The following is a 22,061-nucleotide window of genomic DNA, read 5'->3' as shown; positions in this document are numbered from 1 at the left end:
ATTTTAAAGCAATCTATCATTTAGAATAGCCTTCTGGATGGCCAGCTGCTTGTTTGCATGATTAGAATGAACACAGTAATATTGCAGCAAAGGTAACAGTTTCAGGTGCCTTTGACAACAATCCAACCATGTGTGTTTCATGGTGAGTTTAACAGGAGGGTGGCAAGAAAGCCCTCAAAGTATTTACCTCCCTTCACGAGATGTGCTGGGAAGACATTCTGTCCCTGCTTGGGCAAATTCCCCTGGATATCAGTGGGGATTTTTTCTGGTTAAAAGCTGGATCTTTAACTGCTCAGGCAGTATCAACATATCAGGACATCCTTTAGCCCAATATTTTGTTATGAGTTTTACCTGGTATGTGACCTCTGCAGGTGTAATAGAACTCTTTACAATAGTCTTTGCACAGGTAGGGAAGCATTAGTTCTTTTTCAGGAGTTTCCCCTTTCTCAGGTGAGTGGAATAGGTTCTGAGCGTGAGGTGAGCAGTGTGCACACTTGATTTCCTCCAGTAGCTTCGCACATTCTGTGTTGTTGGTAACAGAAAGGACCTGCAAGCCACAAACCAGAGACAAGTAAACCTGTGACCTGTGTCCCCATCCTACACAAAGAAAGATTGCATGGCCTAATGCCATAAATAAAGCTAATGGAACCAATACAGTTACTTTCAATGCATTGAGTTTCATGTCACCATTCTGGAGGTGCAAAAGTTATTACTATGAAATGTGCAATATGCCATTAGGACAGTGAGATTTTAATTTCTCTGATTTCTTATAGAGGATTCTTGCAAAATCTTCTATAAGATTTCCTATCTGAGTTTGCTTCTCAGATAAGAATAACAGTACTCATGTTATTTTAAGGACCCGTGCCCGCCATCACATAGGCAATCTCGGAACTAGAGGAATCATTTATATAAGAGGGAGTTACACCAGCAGGCTTCCCACTTCTCTGACAAGAAATACCTAGAATCCTAACTTGTAAGGATTGGCCTACTCAAGTGTTTAGAGACTAAAAATTGAAATTCTTGCATCAGAACACATCAGGAGAACCATGTCTAGGTATTTGTAAAATAGGTGTATCTTGAACAACACAAAGCCTGGCTGCTGAAATGACTGCTGTGGAATTCCGCAGGTGCCATGGACTTTTCACGCTTTAAATGCTGCTCTGCTTTTTGCTCTCTCTAATGCACACTATTTGGAGGTGGGAAACCCTGTATGTTTTCAGATACTTTTCTATTTTAAGTACAAAAATAGAATTTGTAATGTCTTGTTTGTGTCAATATGGAAACTGTAACTTTGTCCTGTAAAAAAGCATATATTAGGGATGCATAGCACTTAAAGAGGCACGAATCCACAACTGATGATGTGTTTAAGTAAACACAGGAGCCTAAGCAGTGCAATGTCATCAAATCATGAAAAATAATGGAAAACAGCGTAATTGTCTTTATTAGCTTTTGAATGTGTGTACTTTATTAATCTATTGTAAACTACATGGATTGTTTTTTGGTCATTCATCCCAATGATGGGCAGTGGGAAATGTGTTCTCTCCGTTGAGAGGGTCTGAATCCATTCCCGTGCAAAAACAAAGCCCAGGTTCATTCTGCTATTTATATAACACAGTTATAAACAGAGACTGCAAGACACTTATATTAAAAAATATTGATGTCGTAAATACATGTATTGTATGAAATTTGTAAATATTTACAAATATTTACACATATTTACAAATATTTACAAATATTTACACATTTGAAAATATTGCTAGTTTGTCGACAGTTTGTATCTCTGGGCTGATTTACAGAAGGACTTTCCAATGTCATTCCCTTGCCATGTAACATTAAAGGAAATTATCTAAGTTGCTTTTGATAGATAAGTTATTTAGTGCAGGAACACTCTGGATATGCTTGAGTTTGCTGTCTCATAGGTCAGCTCTCTTCTAGGATGCTGTACTTTGATAACACAGGTCTGAACTCAGCTTTTTATTTACAGGGCATAATTACATAGACCTCAAATGCTTGAGAGAAATGTACTTGCAATTGTTTAGAACAGGTATGTATCCAAAATATTACACAATATATGGCCCATACATTTAAACAACATCCTATTTATAACAACCTTAATTTAGAAGGCAATCTCTATCCAGGAAAATTTAGTCTTATCATACATATATTGTCAAAAGACCATCTGAAATGTGCACTAAATTTTAGTGTTGTAAGTTGGACCACTGAGTAGAAGAATACCATTTGGCTTCTACCCTCATTCTGGATGTGCTGCCCTTGGCTTCAAAAAGAATTCCTGCAGGTTTGCCAGGATCACTTAATGCATTAAATGTTCTGTTCTTCAGACTATCTGCTGTCAAACTATCCTCAGCTTCACAGCACCTGCAGGCGAGTAATGTGATTAACATCTGCCACATATAGTTTATTATCTCTCTTCAAACCTTTCTTGAGAATGTAATTATCCCACATATTTTGTAAAGGGTTTGTCTTTTTTTTTTTTTTTTTTTAAGTTTTAAGACAGTAATCAATCAGACAGAAATGACCCATGAATATTGCATGTATGGCAAAAGGTTTGCCTTAGTCCTGAATTCTTTTGGGAATTTCTTCCATGGCCAAAGGTTCTTCTCTCCTGAAAAGGTTTAGTTTTCCTTTGCTAGATTGCCCATTTGGGCCATAGCAGTAGAATTCTTAACCTCAGTCTTCTTTCTTGAATTTCAAATGTTGTTCTGAGATACTGTAAATCTTGATGACAAGAAGTAAAAATATAATGATAACTACTATAAACTATAACCAAAATTCAAACAACTAAAACCTTCAACTTGAATACTGCTGAGGATTGCAGTTTAGGTAGCAGAGAAGAGACTTGACATGCTTGCAGCAATCTATGCTGCTGAGGCAATGCTCCGCACTAGCTGAACTTTCCTAAGGGATGCTGTGATTCTGACACAGGGAAGGGGCCTGTATAATTCAATCAGTTCTTTGGCTGACAAACAGGACGAAGTCTGAAGCCAACAGGGGATGAGCAAAACCACTATCCATAAATGCTACTTTTTAAGAACATCATGTCACTTGTCTCTTGAAGTAAGGATGAAATGATCCATTTTGGTGCTTGCATCAAAGGACTGTGCATACAGACCCTTCAAAGTACTTGCCTACATGCAGTAGTACCACCTGGTTTGCAGAAGTCTCAGAAGTTTTCATGAGGGAGTTCATCTCAGACTTTCTTGTGGTAACAGTGTGATGGTATGTTTAGAAGTACAAGTAAACACAAGGTATTACTAGGTAAATATTCAGTGTGTTTATTGAATTAACTCCACAGAGATGCAGATAGAAAACTATACTTCTACTGGAAGGCTCCAGAACACATTGTGAACGGGGGGGGGGGGGGGAATAAATTACAGGATGGCAAAGCTAATTTACTGTTTCTTGTGGAAAACGTAATTGACGTTGCCTGGTGATACAAGCTTGCCAACATTTCAGTCCTCAAAGTTAAGACAAAAGGATCCTAATCCCCCTGAGCAGCTGCTATCCAGGAATTAACCACAGGAATTCACCCCCTCATGTCATTTCTGGAATGAATCTTGGTCATATAATAGCTAATCGGAAGATTAAGGAATGAGAGTCAATCAATTATCTGAAAATCAAGTACAATGTTACTTAACTTCTAGAATGCTCAAGCAAAATAGGGTGGTAACATTTGCTCTGTGTGAGGTCTGATGTGTAATTCTGTACTGGCTTGGAGATAGGACAAGTCTCTCTTCTGAATTTCAGTAAATCGATAATGTATTTATCCTGGAGTATACTAAACCAGTTCTAAGCAGATTCTGAAATACTTATTTAAATGAAGCTTTTTCAGTTGGATGTCTACTTTGAAAATGACCTTAAAGTTGACAATGGCTTTGGTCTTTTGAAGAAATGTAAACTAATTTCCTGCTTCAATTTTTAAAGTCGTATGTGAAACCATCAAACTGCAGTGGTTTAAACTAACTGCGCTCTGGAAAATATGTAAAACTTCCAAACATTTATTGCAACATGCCTAATAATGATTACGCCTGCTGCTGACTAATTTACAACATCTGTAAGATCATCCTTTAATCTCTAGCCACATGAAAGTAGAACGGGTAGACTAAAGGTAAGATAAATCCTGGAATGCACAGGAAAGCACAGCATACTAAATTGGTTTATCAACAGAAGAAAGTCTGCAAAGAAGAAGGAACAGAAGATGACACAAGAGACAGAAATTCTTTACGACTAATATTGTCATCTGTTTTGTGGACTCTGTCATATCTAGTTAGAGAAAGCCAGTAGAATTTTGATGCTAACAGAAGGAAGAAACCAGTGAAATAAGTAATTGCATTAAGCCATATTTGATATACAAGCATTTTTTGTCTAAAAATCATGTGCTGATGAGATTGTTCAGCTGTTGAGTTGAACATATGCCTCTTCTGTATTATAGTGCTGGATTATGTCATTAAAGAGCTCAGTTTCAATTTTAGGGTAATATTTAAATAGATCATTGTACTAAGGCAGCTGTTAAAGGGACCCCAAGATGAGTTATTTGTTTAGTTGGATGTGTTCAACAATAGCCTTTGTTCATGAAAGAGCCAGAGCAAACAAATGATTGTAAAAGGGCACACTTGAAAACAATTACTTTTCACCCATTCCTTGACAGCCTTGGCTGTGAAACCATCCAAGGTAGAGAGGACTTCTTTGCCTGTCAGGCTAAGCAAACTTTTAGAAAAATTGATATTACATTGTTTGGCTGGGATGTAGCAGCCCTTCATAAACAAGGGGATATTGCCAGAAAAATAAAAGAGTTAAATGTCAACAACAGGATGCAAATATTTCACTTGAGCCAGTGCAGTGTAGTATCTGCTCTTTACGGGAGCTCCATTATTGTTCCCAAAACTGCAGGTGGTGTTTTCATTTATAAGCACAGATCAATAATTTGATCAAAAATTCTCACGGACCCAGCATCTTAACCAAGAGGCTCTTATTAGAATGTCTACTAAGCATGGTCAATTAATTTTTCTTTATTTTTAAAGATGGCAGTGCTCAGATTTCTGTTAATGGCATGGCCTCTCCATCATGTAGGTAGATGATGGAGTTTTAAAAAGCTGGAACTATAGTAGAGCACAGTTTTAAAAAATGTGCTTTTAGAAAAGTTACAATCAAATGTATACCATAATACTTTGCCAAGTCTTCTACAGAATGACCACCCCATTCTGTCAACTATGAATTACATAATTTGACATATTTTAAATCATATATCTTTATCAGATATGATAAAGCAGATTTGTGAGTTTCATTAAAATTAATCTTCAGTGAAAAAAGTCTGATTTTGCAACCCTGTACAATAATATTGCTTTAAAAATGTAATTTATATTTTAAAGAAAATACGAAATGGGTTCAACAGCTCAGGAATAGGTACTGTGGTCACTTCCTCACATTTACATCAGGTTTTTAGTACCGTCAGTAAGAAAAAAAACCCATTGAAAAGGAATTAAAAGCTCTTTTAAAGTAATAGTAAGAAGAGAATAAACATTTCAACTGCCTGGGGATGGAAAACTAACCAAAATTGAACTTCCAGTTTATTGCATTCAACCAATTACCACAAGGGTCTCCAAGCACTGAATAATCTCAGTAGTATATATGCCACCGAGACATTGCAAACAGGGTGAATTAAGGACATATTTTCCAGTCCTTATTATTTTCTTCTTTTTTTTTTCCCTTCTTTTTTTACTTTTTTTTTTCCCCAGCTAGATCTCTCAGGTTATCTGTGTGTGGTTATAGTTTAATTCAATCATCACACAGGAGCCTAATGACACTGTCTCTAGACAACATGAAGAAATATATCTGCCTTGAATCTCAAACTGCTGCTGCATATGGTATGAATAAAGAGAGATCTGCAGCTGAAAACCTGCAGTAAGACAGTTCTCAATCATCTGGGAATAGAGGGGGTAGGACAAATGCTCCCTCAAAAGGCATGAACATTTGGACAGAGCTGGGGACTGAAGGAGAATGATGTTCTCCAGTTTCACCCATTAGTGAACCAACTAACAAACACAATGGTGTTGTTGTTATTCTTTTGCCATAAGCAACAGGACTCTGTGTGTGGGCAGCAGTTTAGTGGGGAGGAGGATAAGTCGACCCCTTTTTGTCCTATTGATTTTTTCCTATTTGCATGACTTGAGCAAATTAAATGATGCAATATGGCTTTTTGTTACAAAACAAAGTGAGAGATACCACCCAGACACATATGTTGATTCGTAGAAGCTGTTTACATGAGAATGGAGTGAAATCTACCGTGAACTGAGCATAAAAATTCGATTCAGGCTGGGTATTTTTTTTTTATTATGCTTGGGCCAGCAAGACTGAAACACAAGTTTTCCAAGAGTCTCTCAGACCTTGACAACTAGAGAGTTGTAACTGAGGAATTCTTAATTAAACCTAAAGGAGGATGAAATGTTAAAAAAAAAAACTAAACCAAAAAAAAACAAAAGGAAAGAAAAGGAAAAGTAATAATTTTTTTTTTTAAGGCACCTGATTGTTTATTTCATGTGCAGTGATTCTTAATGACATTATTCAGCAACTTCCCTCCCCGTGCATACCCCCGGATGCAGCACTGGCTAGCACAGCACAGCTTATCAAACACAGTCCTGCCTGGTTAGGTACTCACGCGTTTGAAAATCTAAGCAACAGGCTGATAAGCAGAATTTAACTTGGTAAAGGATGCAGAGAACTTGACAATTTTGAAAAATCGGTGAGCAGAGGAGGTGCTTCCCTTCACATGACCGCAGCTTGAAATTGGGCAGAGAGGCTGCCAGGTAATGTGGAAAGGCAGAGTATCTCACGGCACCTGGTGAGACACCGGCCCTGAGCTAGAGCCGGGAGACGGGGGCTCCACAGCGGACACTTCGGGGGGCTTTCGGCGCTGACACACGGAACCGAGAGTAACACGGGCCCCGAGGCGGCCGGAGATCACGGAATGTTGGTACACCGGCATCAAGCCACTATCCGAACCCCCTCCCGAAGTAAGCATGTGAAGCAAACTGGACACGATCTTTCACGCCAGAAAAAACCCAGCCCGGATGGCACCGCCGGGCGAACGCACAGCCCCTCCGCTGCCACTGCCGGGCGCCCGCCCGGCTCCTCCGCCCTTCCCCGCAGCCGCGCCCGGGCAGCGCCGGTACCTGCGGCCGGTCCTGCCCGCAACTCGGGCGCTGAGGGCAGAAAGTAACTCGCAGGCAGAGCCGGCGGTAGAGCCGGCACAGCGCTCCCCCCGCGGGGCGCCCGCGTCCCCTCCGGGCGCGGACCTGAGCCGGCTCCCCGCGCCTCCCGAGCCAGCGTCAGACCCACAGCCGGGTCCCGCTCCCGCCGCGCCCTCGCCCCCCGGGCGGCAGCGGCCGGCCCCCGCCGCGGCATCGCCCCCACCACCCGCGTGGGAACGCGGCAGGTTCGCGGCCGGTGCGCGGCTCGGCGCGAAATAATAAAAAATAGCCCAGAACACCAAAAACCTCCCCCAAAGCTCGGCGCATCCCCAGGTGGTGCCTACCTTGGCTTCGGCGTGCGGTAGACCCTGCGCCTCGGAGCGGGAGCAGCAGGACAGGCGGGGGTAGAGGCCGCGGCACATCGCCTCCCCGCCGCCCGGGGCCTCCGGGGACAGCACCCGCCGGTCCCGCTTCTTCAGCCGCCGCGGCGGGGTCCCGTTCAGGCACCTTCTCCTCCGGGCGCCGCTCTCCCCAAACTTGGCATCCCCCTCGAAGAAGCACAGAACCACGGCCACCAGCAGCAGCTTAAACGGCAGCATCTTGAGCATCATGCCTGAGGGAGCGTGTGAATGCACCCAAACCGGGGGTGGGGGGGTGGGTGGGGGGAGAAGGAAGGAGGGGAATCCCACTGACTTTTCTTTGCACTTCAGATCAGGAAACCACCTCCCTCCCCCAGAAGGGGAAAGTCTGGAGGAGAATAATAACAGCGGCGGTTAAAGAGCCGACGGAGGAACAGCACCTCGGCCACCCCCGCTTCTTCCGAAAGGTGGACGCGAAGAGGCAGGAATGGGGGGGACCGAGCCCCCGAGCCCCGGCGGGAGGATGCTCGAAGCCGGCGAAGTTGTGCGAGCGGCACAGGTTTTTAGCAGCTGCCGCTGCCGCGCCGAAGCGCCGAGGCTCGGGGCGGGCCGGGCAGCGGGCGGCGGCAGCAGCCCTTCACTTGTCGTCCCATAGGAAGGGTGTCCCCGCGGCGGGACTGCGGCGGCGGCCGGGCCGGGCGATGCCCCCTCCGCTGCTGCTGCTGCTGCTGCTGCCGGCGGCGGCGGCGGCTGCGGCTCGTCCGGGCTCTCATGTTTCGCTCCCTCTTTTCTTCTTCTTTTTAAGCGGCGCGCGGGGAGGTGCTGCCACCGCGCGCCCTGCACGTCACCCGGCGGCATCCACCGGCCGCGCGTGCCGCCCGTGGGGGCCCGCCGGGAGCGGCGCGGGGGCCGCGCCCGGCGGGAGGGAGCGGCGGCGGGCCCCGCCCCGGGAGATCCCCCCGCCGGGGGGTCCGGCTGCCCCCTTCGCCCCGGGGGAGCGGGAGCCGGGCTTCCCGGAGGGCCGGCGGAGAGAGGGAGGGAGAGAGACAGGGGGCGGGCAGCTTCCCGCTCCCCTCTCTCGGCGGGAACGGGTGGGATCGCGGCGGTGCCCGGCGGAAGGCGAGGGCCCTCGGTGGGTCCTGCGCTCCCGACGGCCGAGGCGCCCGAGGCAGGGCTCCCTCGGGGTCGGCTCGCCCGCGCCCGCCCATTGCCCCCGCAGCTCGTCCCCAACGCCACGGAAGGTTCCAGAGGCGCGGGACCAAGCGCGGGGCGGGCGTCGACGGCGGGAGCTGCCCTCAGCTCCTGGGGGCTTCTTGCAGCGGGGCTTCGGTGCCGTGGCTGCCCCGAAGGTGCCGCGAGCTGGCAGACCCTCAGTGTGTGGGCGCGGTGACCAAGGTACAAGCTGTTGGGGATGGCGGCACGGCGGCCATCTCTAAAGCTGTGAGGGAATGGCACATGGAGGGGGGAGCGTGGTCCCGGTGTGCCGAGAATGGGAGACCTGTGTGTGGGAGGAGCAGGAAGATCCAAGTACCCGGCGCCTGGTGGCAAGAAAGCACCTGTAAGGCCAGGATTCAATTTCTAAGTCAATTTCAGTTTTCAATTTCAATTGCTTTGCAATTCAGAAAGGGAGGGCCGGCATGGGTGGAATGGAGGGAAGAGACAAGCCCAGAGAACCCCAGCCCAGGATGAGCCCTCAGAGGTGGCTGAGGTGCAGCTACAGCCGCTGACGTGGAGGCGAAGGGCAGCTGCATAACCAAAGTCAGAGCTGTGCTTGCCAGGGACTGGCGGCTCATCCCAGAAATTGAGAACAAATTGGCATGTACCCAAAGAGTCCCCTTAGGAGGGAGAAAGGGAAAGAAGTGTTGCATTCGTTCCTCATGAGCACTGGTGTCTCTGTACTGACTAGGCCCTTGGTTTTTCACCAAACAAAGCGGGTCTCTTCATATTTACACTTGAGCTCTTAAACAGCCGCACTGAACTAAATAGGAGTTTGGCATGGATAAATAGCACATCAGATAAATTACTCAGTAGACAGAAAGATTCTTTCCTCTCCCTTCAAGTGCATTTTTGAAGGCAACTCACGACTAGCCCTTGTCTTGCCACTGGCTCTCATTTGACTGAAGGTTTTCCCAAGTGAGGCTTCAGCCACATCCACATGAGTAGGGAAGGCCTGTGGTGCAGATTGGGCTTTGTCACTCATGTTGGTGAGTGGAATAAGGGTGTACTCCTGAGGTACAGTATCCTTGCTTTGTAGTTTTAGAGAAGAGTTCTGCTTTGCAATACACAAACTTGTCCCATAAGCAACCTGACATGGCAGAACTATAGCAGTGCAGTTCTACGACAGCAGCTGTGCCTTTTGCGTTGCTCAGGGGTACTGTTTAGATTATTCTGAAGTGAAAGTGATTCTGGTCTACAGCAGAATAACAGTATCATAATAAAGTCACTTTTATTCCCAAGCAGATCCCTCACAGGGGTTCACTGGCAGAACTGTAGTGGCCTAAGGACAGAGCGGGAGGTCTGTGTGTCTCTACCCCTGCACAGGCATAAATACCTGATCTAGTTCTCAGAGGAGGTGAGTTTGGGGTATACTAATTAGGGGAAGATTTCCCAAAATGAGCTTTAGATCAAGCTGCCAAACTAAGAAAGAAGTGACGGTTTGTGAAGAGCTGTTTCTACACAGAAATTTTACTTGGATCTATGATGGAGACATTTCCCAGAGATTCTATGGAATGTACTGTTGACCTTGTATAATATGAAGTGCTCAAAACTTCAAGCTCTGTAGTGATGGGGTGATGTAAAAATGTATAAGCAACCTTGAAGAAGGTTGAATGTTCTTTAAAACCTCTGAATAGAAATTGCTGATTCTCGAGGTTTTGTGCAAGAAGACCTGATTTAATCTAATGTTCCTTTCCACTCTTTAAAAGTACAAGTTGGCTTCTTTTCTAATCAAGTATTTTTCTTGGTTGATACAGAATTTAATTTTCATTTTAATAATGCAGAGTTAAGATCAGTATTAGTATATGCCAGCTCAGAGTGTTAACTTCAGGTGACTTCCAGCCCCTAATAAACAGAGATAAGGGAATACTTACAAAGTAAAAACATACACATAGGAAATATGGATAATAAACACGTCAGTTTTTTAAGGCCACCAAGGTTTTTTTCTGTCACATGAGGCTCATTACTAGAAATAATTAAGCATGATGATCCCATAAGTGAGATGAATAAATTCTTTTATTTCTTAAGATGTGATGAGAATCTTTGTAGGATATAAGTGAGAATCTTTATAGGATATAAGTAAGAATCTTTGTGTTACAGTGCAATAATATGTGAAAGGGTTAGAAAGTTTTAAAAAGGGAAGCTATTTCTGCCACACTGTTTGAGTGTAGCTAGATTTTCTTCTAGATTTGCCTGGGAGATAAACAAACTGTGCTTAGTTACACCATTACTTTAATTAATAGATATTATTATGTATCTAATTATATGTCCTTGGGCAGCTGTATCATGTGGATTGAATGTGTCAAGAGTGTGAGGCTGATTGAACTTACTGTTTCTCAAATTATTTTATGTTATACATATTTTGCAAGGGAATTCAGCTGCACCAAGAAACTTGCTTTCTGGTTTGAGGACCTGCTGGACATCAGGAAGAATGTTTTCAGTGGAAGGATGATTAAAGCATTGGGACAGACTGTCTAGAGAGGGGCGAAATCACTGTCTGTGGAGTGTTCAAGAAACAACTGGACGTGGCATTTAGTCCAAGTTGGTGTGATGGTGCTCAGTCAAAGGTTGGACTTGGTGATCTTGGAGGCCTTTTCCAGCCTTAATGATTCAATGATTCTAGGTCCAGGGACTCCCCATTAGTTTGAACAAAAGAGGAAATGCATAGTTACATGTAGCAGCTAGAGTCCCTTTTGGGAAATACAGTTATCACAGGAGTTTACAGATAGGTGCAGAACCTGGGCAAAGTGATTTCATGGCACCGGGTTTGATAGAAGCAAACATTAGCATCAAATTATCCATAAACTGCCAAAAGATGTTGTTTGATGGCACAGATTTACATACTCTTGTGATTCACAGGGAAGCTTCCCATGTGGTCACCTCACTTGTGAAAAGCTAAGCCTTTGTAGGGTAAGATGTGTCTTCATCAGAGCTGAATTCCAGCCTTTCGCATAGGTGGCAAATACCTGGCATGCCATGAGGATGAATATTGCAGTGTTGGAGCAGGCTTGGAAATTATGATATTATGAAATTACAATATTCTTAGAAATTATGGCATTCCAGATCCTAGTAGGGTAGCATCACCCCTGTGTATCAAGAACACAGCTAGATAAAGCAGGTGGACTTCAGTTCTTGGGAGAGTGACTCTGCTCTTGTTTTAACTGGAATTTGAGTTGAACTTCTGAAACGCACTTATTTTGTAAAAAGAATTTTTTTTTTTTTTCAGAACATTTACTTGAGGGTGAAATCTCTCCATATCTCTTTACCATTACACTTTTCACTGAGTCCTTGTATATACCTTAGGATGTTTTGTGAAGCCAGTGATTCCTTTTCAGTCTAGGTAGTTCTCTGAAGAACAGGGAGTTGGGCTTGGTGGTCCTTATGCATCCCGTCCAACTTAAAATATTCTAAAATTCTGTGATCTTATTGGCATTACTCTGTGTCATAGACCAGTAAGAAATCCTCAGCCATGGATTCTCTGCTGTAGATTCTCAAAACTAGAGTTCCATTTCCAGATTCGATTATTAAAAAAAAAAAAAAGTGCCTTTAATTTGAAATTTTGTATGTTTCATTTAGAGAGGAAAGCAGAAAAATCTTTCTAAAGGTCACATAGTTTGTTTAAATTACTTTGAAAAACACCAAGCTTGAGAGCCCAAGCTCTGAGGCTCCTGCCTCAGCTGCAGCTCCTGAAACTTCAAGTTCCCATCTCCCTGTTTTCTGTCAGCTAGATGGACAGAGACAGAGGAATCTGGAAATTTGGAATGAGGACTTGGGCAGGAGTTTCAAGGTTTGGCAGTCTGGGCTCCTGTGCTTCTGGCTTTTTTTGGGTGAAAGCCCAACTGTCCTGAGAGTCCTATTAGAAGTAAAGTTGAGAGTTTTTTCTGGCTCCGGGCTGAATCACTGGGGCTGGGGTTCCTGTGGCTTCAGGGCAGAGAACTGAAGTATCAGGAAACTCTGACTCTGGGACAGTCTTAATGGCAGGAGTTTCCCACAGCTGTGAACTCCACAAGTCCAGTCACTGTAGCAGCTCCTCTGGTAATGAAGAAGGAAAACTGCTGGAATGGTTTCATTAAAGTGTCTGTGGTTATTCAGAAGTTTATAAAACCATTATATTTTTGCTTATATTTCTGTTTGTGATGTAACAGAATTTTTTCAGTTGGTCAAAACATTTCTGGTTGGCTGTCCCCACCCTATACTATAGCCCACATAATTTCATGGGGTTGAGAATAACATGTTGCTTGTCTTTGCATACCACAAATACAAGGTGTGAAAGCTGGTATAGCATGAATGAACAGGGCTTGTTAGGATATTTTTTATGGGAAAATAGGTGCCCAGACAGTCACAGAAAGGTTTTTAGGGTATGCCTTTACCACAGATTTCCCCATGGCTCTTACAAATCTTCAAACCCAGCTGAAGCCACCTGGACCATTTGAGTCTGTAAACTAATGGGTCTCCTCTCTACACAAGACTTCAAAAAACCCTGATTCCCATCTGTGTACAAAAGCAGTATTGGACTGATGTTAACTCCACTTGATTGGCTCATCAGGGATTAAGACCTGCGGATTGTTTTAGCACATCACGGCAGCTGCTAACACAAACCTTCAATTACGTGTGCTCAGTTTTGCAATGAGGGCTGGTCTAACTAGGAGGCAGATAAAGCAAAGCATTTTGTGAGGGAATGAAGACTCAAGAGGCCCTCTTGCCTATAGCCTGCATACTTTCACTACCTGCTGTAATTCACCTCAACAGCGGGTCTCTATTTATGTGTGTTACAAAGAGACAAAGGAAGCTGCTGTGGGAAAAATCTTTCTTTCCTGCCAGGGACTGTGGTAATCCCACTCCGTACTGCAGTTTACAAGCCACGTGTATGTTGTGCCTTGCTCCAGTGTTTGAAGTATCCATAACTTGCTGTAGGAACAATTTGCATAAGATGTCAACAGGGGAACTCTGAAATACTTGTAATACTTACCAAACTAATAGGTCTTTCTGAATAAGTGATATTGTGCATGCCAGAACTAAATAATGGACTTAAATATTTGTGCCTAGTATTCTTTGTAGCCTGCTGAGTGTGGAGATGGAAATTTTCCCCTGGCAGTGTTAAAAGTAAACTGTCAGGAGGCTCTGCTGTGAGCTGCCCAATGACTGGGATGTCAGACAGGATTCCACAGGTTTCCCCTGTGTTGATGCAGTGCATGTGCATTTCCCTTTGTTCCACAGATCGGTGTGAGTCAATTCCTATTTGATGTGGAAGCCTGGGGAAGTTCTTCATTGTAGCTTTTGTATAATACATGGTAAGGCACCGTGTACAGCATTGCTGCATATTGGGCATATATGCCAAATTAACTTGAGACTACTTTACAAACAATACAAAAACTTCTCTCACACAGATGGAAAATAACAGTGGAATCAGCAACCATTGCCATATATTTTTCTGGAACAGCATGTGTCCAATTCATATGTGTGATGCAGCTTTCAGAAAGATGTCTCTAGTTCAGTACCATAATTTATGTTTTGGAAAGTAAGGAGTTCGCCTCTCTTACAATTGCTCTTTGGTGCATTGTTCTCAGAGCTACCCAGGGCCCTTGCACGTGGGGTGTGTACCTGACACTCACGCTCAGCCCTGTGCTAACAACCTGCCCCAAATCAGTCATTCTGCTGTGTTAAGCGATTCCAAGTGGTGCTGAATGCTGCCTCGTGTTTCTGGCATCACACATGAGCTCTGCAGGCTGGTGTGCACTTCTGTGCAATGTCATACATACACCAGGCCAGCGTTTCCAGGTGCCTATCCAGCCTCCACTGACCTGTGGTTGCAAATTTTATCCTCTCTTTTCTTTACTTTTTCCATCTTGTTTCCCTGAAGGGGCATTGGGAACATTGTGTTACCAACCTGAATCCTGACCAGATGAGTCTGGAGAGGATTGAAGCTGTAGCCTGAGTCCCAGTCATGTAAAGAAAAAGCTCGTGGAAGCAGGTGATTTTGTAAAAAGCTAATTCTTACGGAGGGTATTCTTTGGGAATCTATCACTGAAGCCACTCGGTTTGCCCTGCTTGCCCCCACCCCCCCAATCCCACTCCTGTGAGGCACAGCAAATGTCAAGCCTGTGGATCTTAGATTATGTACAGTAGTGAACCTTTAACCAAGAAAACCATACTCAGGTTCACAGTAATTAACAGAGAATGCCAGCACTCATTTGGGCAGTAGCTTAGGATGTGGTCATAAAGCTGCTTCAGCTGCACAGAGTACTGTCAAACCATCAGGTTTTGGGACTCCCTGGTTCTGCAGCCTGATACTATTCTGCCAGGAATGTGGTCTTCAAAGACAGATTGGACTGTGTAAATTTTTCAAACCTTAAGGTAAAGAGTCCATTAACTTTGGTGAGAAATAAATCTAAGTAGGTGGTGGGTTCACACACAGGTGGCAATGTGTGAGTAATTTCTTTCATTTGACTGTAAGATGCATGAACAAAGAAGATCTTTGGATAAAGATGTAAACTGATGTGGATGCCAGATGAACTTTGACTGAACTTAAGGCCGAACCACATTTTAAAAAATTGCCCAGGATAAGGAGAGACAATAGCAGATGCTGGAACCATCTGTTCCTGGACAGCTCTAATAGAAAACTCCTTCTAGTCTACTGCATGTTTCTGTCTCCATTAAATAGTAGTGTTCTCCCTATGAATGTGGTCTGCCTGTGGTAGGATATGAACAATAACAGCCTTGATTTCCAGGTGAGTTGTCCTCAATTCCAGAACTTCCATATGCAGTCTGGCTTCTGCAGCATTTGAAATTCTGCATATAATCAAGTGATTGAGTTAAGCACTCCATCCTAACCTTAAGGCATGTATTACAATCACTATCAAATGAACTTTAAGGATGAGCTGTACTGCTCCATGTAATTTGTTACAGATGTGAGGGAATCCCTAATTTCCCAAGGAATGGTCACTGCAGACTAGATGTTGTCTGAATGAGGTAAACAGACTGCACTTAACCCTTACGACAGAGATTTGGTTTTAATTTGGGCAAAAACATGATTTAAAGTCATCACTATTCCAGCTTTTTAACTTTTCCTACTCCCAATATAATTTTTTATAATAAAGCCTAAATTGTAAAACAGAATCATAGCATTCCAGGGACTATACAAAATTACAGACTATTTTCTGTGTTTGGGACAAGATTAGTAGGTGTAGGTCACCACTCAGATATAGTATTGACTTTCATGAGGGATCAATTTTTTGAGACCCATCCAGTGGAATAATGATACTTAGTGATTTTTAATATGGAAATACATTGTTTGCAGGACAATGTCTATGTCATGGACAGGTTTTTGAATCTTGCTAGCAAATCAGTCAAGTATCAGTGGGAGTCAGATGAGTTTCTCTTGCTACTCAACATTTTTTGGAAACTCAGGGGTCAGCTGGGTGTCCACGAGGGAATTCTTTGTTCCAGCAGTTATTTTTTTTCTAATGCAGAGTCTGAGATGTACTTCTGTGGAACTGTATATGATAAGCTTATCTGAGTATATGTAAGGAAGGAAGGCTCTGAGGACATTTGAATCCTGTGCCTCTGGCAGCTTGAAGAAGCAGAGGGACTGTGTGGGTTGTTCTCTCTGGACCTCTGTTTTTTTTTGTAGAACCTCACACCAAATGTTCAGTTCTTCTGGGAGGTTTGTGTATCGCTCCACCAAGCATGGCTTTCCATAGGGTTTGAACTTTAACACCAGGGGCACTTGCATGTCTCAGGAGGAGGTAATCTGTATAGATAAAACTTTGGGAAACACTTCTAAGTGACAGCTGCATGTTCCCTGAGAGTGCTGTTGTACCAAGAAATCAGTGAACTAGTCTGGAAGTCTGCACAATCAAATTGTTTTGACAGAGCTGAGTGGGCAGGTAATAATTCTAAATTTTCCAGTATTTTTTGGATATGAGACACAGTTTTAAAGTTTCAATACTGATTTGAACAAGATGTTAAAAATGTAATTTCAAGAAGGTAACATAGTAATTGTGAGTTATTTATCTTTCTGCTTTCCTACAGGGAGGGAGTCATGTAGGACATAAACAGGACACCTCTAGAAAAACAACTTGATGGAGATACTGTCTTGTGCTTTCTTCTTACTGACCTTTATTTTAGAGATTTCTGGAATAGGATTCCACACTGTATCTTGAGATCCACCCAGTAGCATGAGGGAATTCTGAAAAGGTGTAATATTTAAATGGGTTAATTATGATTTTTTTTTTACATCCTTTCTCAATGTAGACATCAGTTGCAGACACTGATGGGTAGAACTAGATAAATATCTTTTATTTGAAGAATGTTAAGATTTATGAATAATAAAATGAGACCATAACTGAAAAAATACTGAAGAAAAAAGGAAAGAACAACAATTAGCAATAAAATAGAGAAGGAAAAGTGAGTAATGAAATCAAGGTGCCTTCACATATGCATCATCCTCTCAATTGTGGCTTGATCTAGAGCCCATTCAACAGGTTCTCCTGAATTTCATATCATAGAATCATGGAATGGTTTGGGTTGGGGGCGGGTCCTTGAAGATCATCCCTGCCATGGGCAGGGATACCTTTCACCAGACCAGATTGCTCAGAGCCCCATCCAGCCTGGCTTTGAACACTTCCAGGGATGGGGCGTCACAGCTTCTCTGGACAACCTGTTCCAGTGCCTCAACACCCTCACAGTAAAGAATTTTTCCCTAATATCCAACCCAAACCTGTCCTCTGTCAGTTTAAAGTCATTACCCCTTGTTCTGTCTTGATCCTCCCCTCACTGTGGAGATCCTTCTCCTCTGGACCTGAACTTCAGCTGATACTTTATTTCTTGTGAGTACAAAGATGTCAGCTAGCTATCTCTACGGTATTTGTTTACTTGCATACTTAGGTTTCTTTTTATACTCATTAATGTTACATTAATATGGAATATTTTCAGTCGTGCATTGATAGGACAATAAAATTGTTTCATGTACCACTTTACTTTTGAGGCATGGGGAAGCCATGGGTTTTGGTTAGCTCTGAAACAGAAACTATTGCAGTGTATTCTGATTCTTACTTTAGAAAACAGTTCTTTTTAAATCTTTCTTAGAGAAAGATGCCCATTTCAGTAACCTTACTTGTACAATGCTCACAATCCTTATGTACTTGTTTGAGGAGCCTTGTGGAGATGCAAAGCACTTCTTAAGTGCTAAGTACTTGTTTATAATAGGAATTTTTCTTCTACTCCCAAACCTAAACTCTTCCCAGAAAATTATTTAGCCAGGCTGTGCTGTAACTTTCTGTAGTGTTTAAATGAGAATAATGTTTCATTGCTTCATTTGGCATGTAAGATACAGTCTTTGTGTATGGCAACCCACAAAATAGAAAAGAACACTGCAGTTTGTGTTATTAAATTACTGCATGTAATAAGCATGCATTTTTTCATTGCTATCAAGGGCTCTGAGAAGCTGTTTTGACATAAAGCAACAAAAATTGAGATTTTGTGCTTTGTCATACAGGTTTGATGTTTTGTGAGTCACAAGTTATAAACATTGTGGAATATTTATTACTGTCCTGATAGAAAAGAACTGAGGATCTGTTGTATCATTATATGTCAGAAGCACACGAATACTCAAATATTCCTGTTCAAATGAATGGTAAAGATACATTCTTTTTCATAGTTACAGTTTTACATTTTCAAAATAAAATGTAAAATAGTGTGGAGATGAAATTTCTTGAATTTGCTTGATTTGTGGAAATGCAGGTTTCCAAAGAGCTGTATTGGTTGATGCTCTGATTTGTTTACATGTCTGTAGAAGGGAGACAATTGGAAATGATGAAATCACTGCTTTACAGGTAGCCAACACCCTTGGCTGTGTGGTTTTGGCTGAGATGGTGAGGAGTGCTGCAACCCAAGTGTGATTCCACCGCCAACTCCATCAGTGCTTCATACTGAGAATGGGTAATTAGTTTTCATTGAACACTTTAGCTGACACTGAAAAATATGAGTATTGCTACAGAACACTGTTTGCAGGATCTATATTGACATTCTGGTACAGTGTGCTCAAAATTAATTTTATGTTCACATGGTGTCATGGGTAAAAACAGTGTCTGAATCACTGCTTTTGGAAATTTACTTACTGCAGTCATGATATTGGAATAAGACATGAAAGAGAAAGCTGAATACAATTATTTTTAAAATCTTCATTATATAAGTTAGTTCAATATAACTCAAGTCTTTTGTTTTAAGCCTGTTGGAAGTTAATTTCTATTTGTATTTTAAATATATTTGTATGTGTTCCCCACACAGTGGCAATCTGCATTTGATTTTGTCATTTAATTAATATTACAGTAGTCTATTGAATTACATTAGAGTAAATTTTAAGTAAACTATGGAAATAGGGAGATTGTAGAAGGAACATTTATTAGGGTACTGTTGTATATGGAGAAAATGCATGCTTCCTTCTGTTATTAAATTAAACCTCTCTGGGCAATAATTGAGACTTGTTGAACTCTGGTGTGAACTCTGAGCTATAGATAATATTCTAAATGGTGATTTCCTGGTTTTGTCTTATGAATAGTTCTAAGTAAATTAGTAAAGATTTAATCTTATTTATTTAGAAAAGAAAATGCTAAATTAATAGGTTGATTCATTTACTAATTAGTTGTTTAGGTCTTAATGTAAATTGTAACTTCGTGAAAGGAAAACACTTTGCTCTCTGTGAGGTTGAAAATTCCTAAATTAGTGAAAATTTGCAAAATTCTTTGCTTTTGAAGTGTGCGTGCTATAAGAATTAAAGAAGAAAAAGCTTCATTAAACCCTGTAGCAGAGATTATTGTACTTGATGTTTGAGGCGCAGAAATTCTGTGCTGGGACTTCCTCTGATCCTTTTATGGCCACATTCAAGTCCCAGTTGTAAAGGAGAAGAGGAGGCCCATCGGCTGTTTGAAACTGTCACGTCTCTGTTGATTTCAGTTTGAATCATTTCTAACTACAAATCTGCCCCAGTGTCTTTCAATAAAGACCCTTCTGTGTTATTTTCTTTGAGAAGCAAAAAAAACCATACCCAGAAGACAGCAACAAAATACTTTGTGCTTCATCTTGTGCATTATCACTTTGGAATATTAAAGTATAGTGGCACTTTGGTAGCAAAGGAAAGGAAGGTGGCCTGCCAACTAAAGCAGGATGCAATTTCCTTACACTCTTTTAAATATTCTTATGATGTCCTCTTTGTTGGCATGTCTCTGTTGTATTGAATCAGTCTTCTTCACATTACTTTAAATTCCAAATGTAGAAATACTGTTGGTGCTCATAAGGCAGAGTGAACCAGAAAAAGATTACACTTGTTGCCATGGGACTTAAAAAAAAAAAAAAAAAATGAAACCTTGTTCTGTTTTACGTGTTAACTTAGGACATTTGGTAGACAGGCCTGACCACTGAGAGGTCCTTTCTTTGGTGACACTTTAGAGACAAACACCCTGAAAAATGGTGACAGAGATGGTGTGGAAACACTTGAGATTTTGACTCTGTCTCTGCATTAACTGCAGGGACGGTGAACCAAATCCAAAGAACTCTAAAGTGATTCTTCTTCAGTTTGTTGTCCTGGATGCTTCGCATTCCCTATGTCCTGCAGGAAAGGAGTGTCTCTTTTTTGTTGTTTTTTTATTGTTGTTGTTTCCCTCCACAACTCCCCACCTACCCAACAGAACCAAGTGTTACTCAGTGGAATGCACCTTGCTGAAGAGCAAGACTTTTCAAGGCTCCTGGCCTGCTGCACAAACACAGGCTGCTTGTGTTGTTTTAGCTAACAGTTCAAGTATCCCAGCAAGTCCTACTTAATAAGCTATCTGATAAGGCTTGATTGTGCTTCACTGTGTTTAAATTTCTTGGGGAACTGTTTAGATGATGAAAGTGCTCCAGTTCCTGCATTTGTGTAAAACTCCAAAATTATAAAACACAGCCTTTAGTGTCTCAAGGTCACAGATGATTGAAATACCAAAAGGATTTGCATATTGAAGTATTTTACTTAGTATCTCAATATTGGCATAGATGAAACATTGTGTAAATAATACCTGTTTATGCTTTGCTTTCTGTGTTACTTTTCCTTGGTGTGACTGTTAAATAGAACAGTCAGAAAACAATTTTCCTCCTTGCCAGAACCTACAGGAGGAAAAGGTCGTGTGTAGATCATCTAGTTTTTATCTCAGCAACAGAGATTGTGCCTTGCATTTTTGAGAGATTCTTCTGATTTGTTGAGCTTTAAACAGCATTATCAAATTGTAGGTGGTGCTATTTCTCTTTGGCATTATATTTCCATTAAATAATGTCTTTTGAAAATGATGTGTCCTCACAGACCGACAGTGTCTTAACATTCATCTGGAAAAAAATCTGCATTAAATCTTAACTGATCCTGGGTAAGTAGTGAAGTATTCTTGTTGTTATTATGCAGTGACTTTCTCCTATCTAATTGCTCATCCTTACAAATTATAGAACGCAGGCTTCTGTTATGTATTGGGCCTGAACCTTAACTTTTCAGAGCTATTACTTAAAGGAAAAAAATTTCAAGCAACAGACTATGCTTTGACAAATAAGGAATTCCAAAGGATATACAGGAAACTTGCTGAAGTTAACATGTTTCAGACCTTCAAAATACCATACTTCTCACACATTCCTTTACCTCACATTGAAGATATCCAGGTGTGGTTCTGCTGGTAGCATTGTTGTAGCTGTGTTTGTTTGGCTTTTTTGTTTAAATTTAGCTCTTCCTTTCCCTTCTGCCCTGGCATTATTTTCACTATTGACAGTGTTTTTACTTAAATTCATAATTTTGATAATTCCAACTGGACAATTCTGTTTCATTTACTTATGGCACTTCATGTGAAACAGTTCTGCCTTCATTTCCTGTTTATTTTTAGTTGCTAATTTTCAGACTTTTTCCATCCCCTTGGGTTTTTTAAAATCCTGTTTGGTACAAACCAGGGTGGTCCAACTGGCAGCCCAAGGAACAGTTCCATCTGGCCTGTTGCATTTGCCAAGGAGGAGCTCGGAAATGCCTGTAAGGGCATGCACTGCCCTCAGAAGCACATGTTATTTCTTTCTCTGATACATAACTGTGCTTGAAGCCCAACTGTTGTGCCGTGTTCACCCAGAAAAGAAGATTGGCACTAGACATTCCTTTTCCCTGGCACAGCTACTTGTCTAGGGGGCTAGTTGTCCTTTCAGCAGTCTTCAAAGAGGATGCTACAAGTGGAAGCTGCCACCTGTCCCTAAAAGAACTAGGCCATTGTCATTTTTCCTGGTTAGA

General features: G+C 42.1%; 1 protein-coding gene across 1 annotated transcript in view; it reads right to left on the bottom strand.

Moving 5' to 3' along the window:
* HHIP (hedgehog interacting protein) overlaps positions 1-7,816 on the bottom strand; it is a gene marked incomplete at both ends in the record, with an annotated part of 67,661 nt that extends 59,845 nt beyond the window's left edge. The window contains 2 exons of the mRNA XM_084204298.1: positions 352-547; positions 7,550-7,816. Of these exons, the coding sequence (XP_084060424.1) occupies positions 352-547; positions 7,550-7,816 (463 nt within the window). The remainder of the gene's footprint in view (positions 1-351; positions 548-7,549) is intronic.
* Positions 7,817-22,061: the final 14,245 nt, after the last annotated feature.

This window comes from Fringilla coelebs (assembly GCF_963513975.1).
Source record: "Fringilla coelebs genome assembly, chromosome: 4".
Classification (NCBI taxonomy): domain Eukaryota; kingdom Metazoa; phylum Chordata; class Aves; order Passeriformes; family Fringillidae; genus Fringilla; species Fringilla coelebs.
Note: the sequence above shows the minus strand (reverse complement) of the source record. Positions and strands in the feature narration are given on the sequence as shown.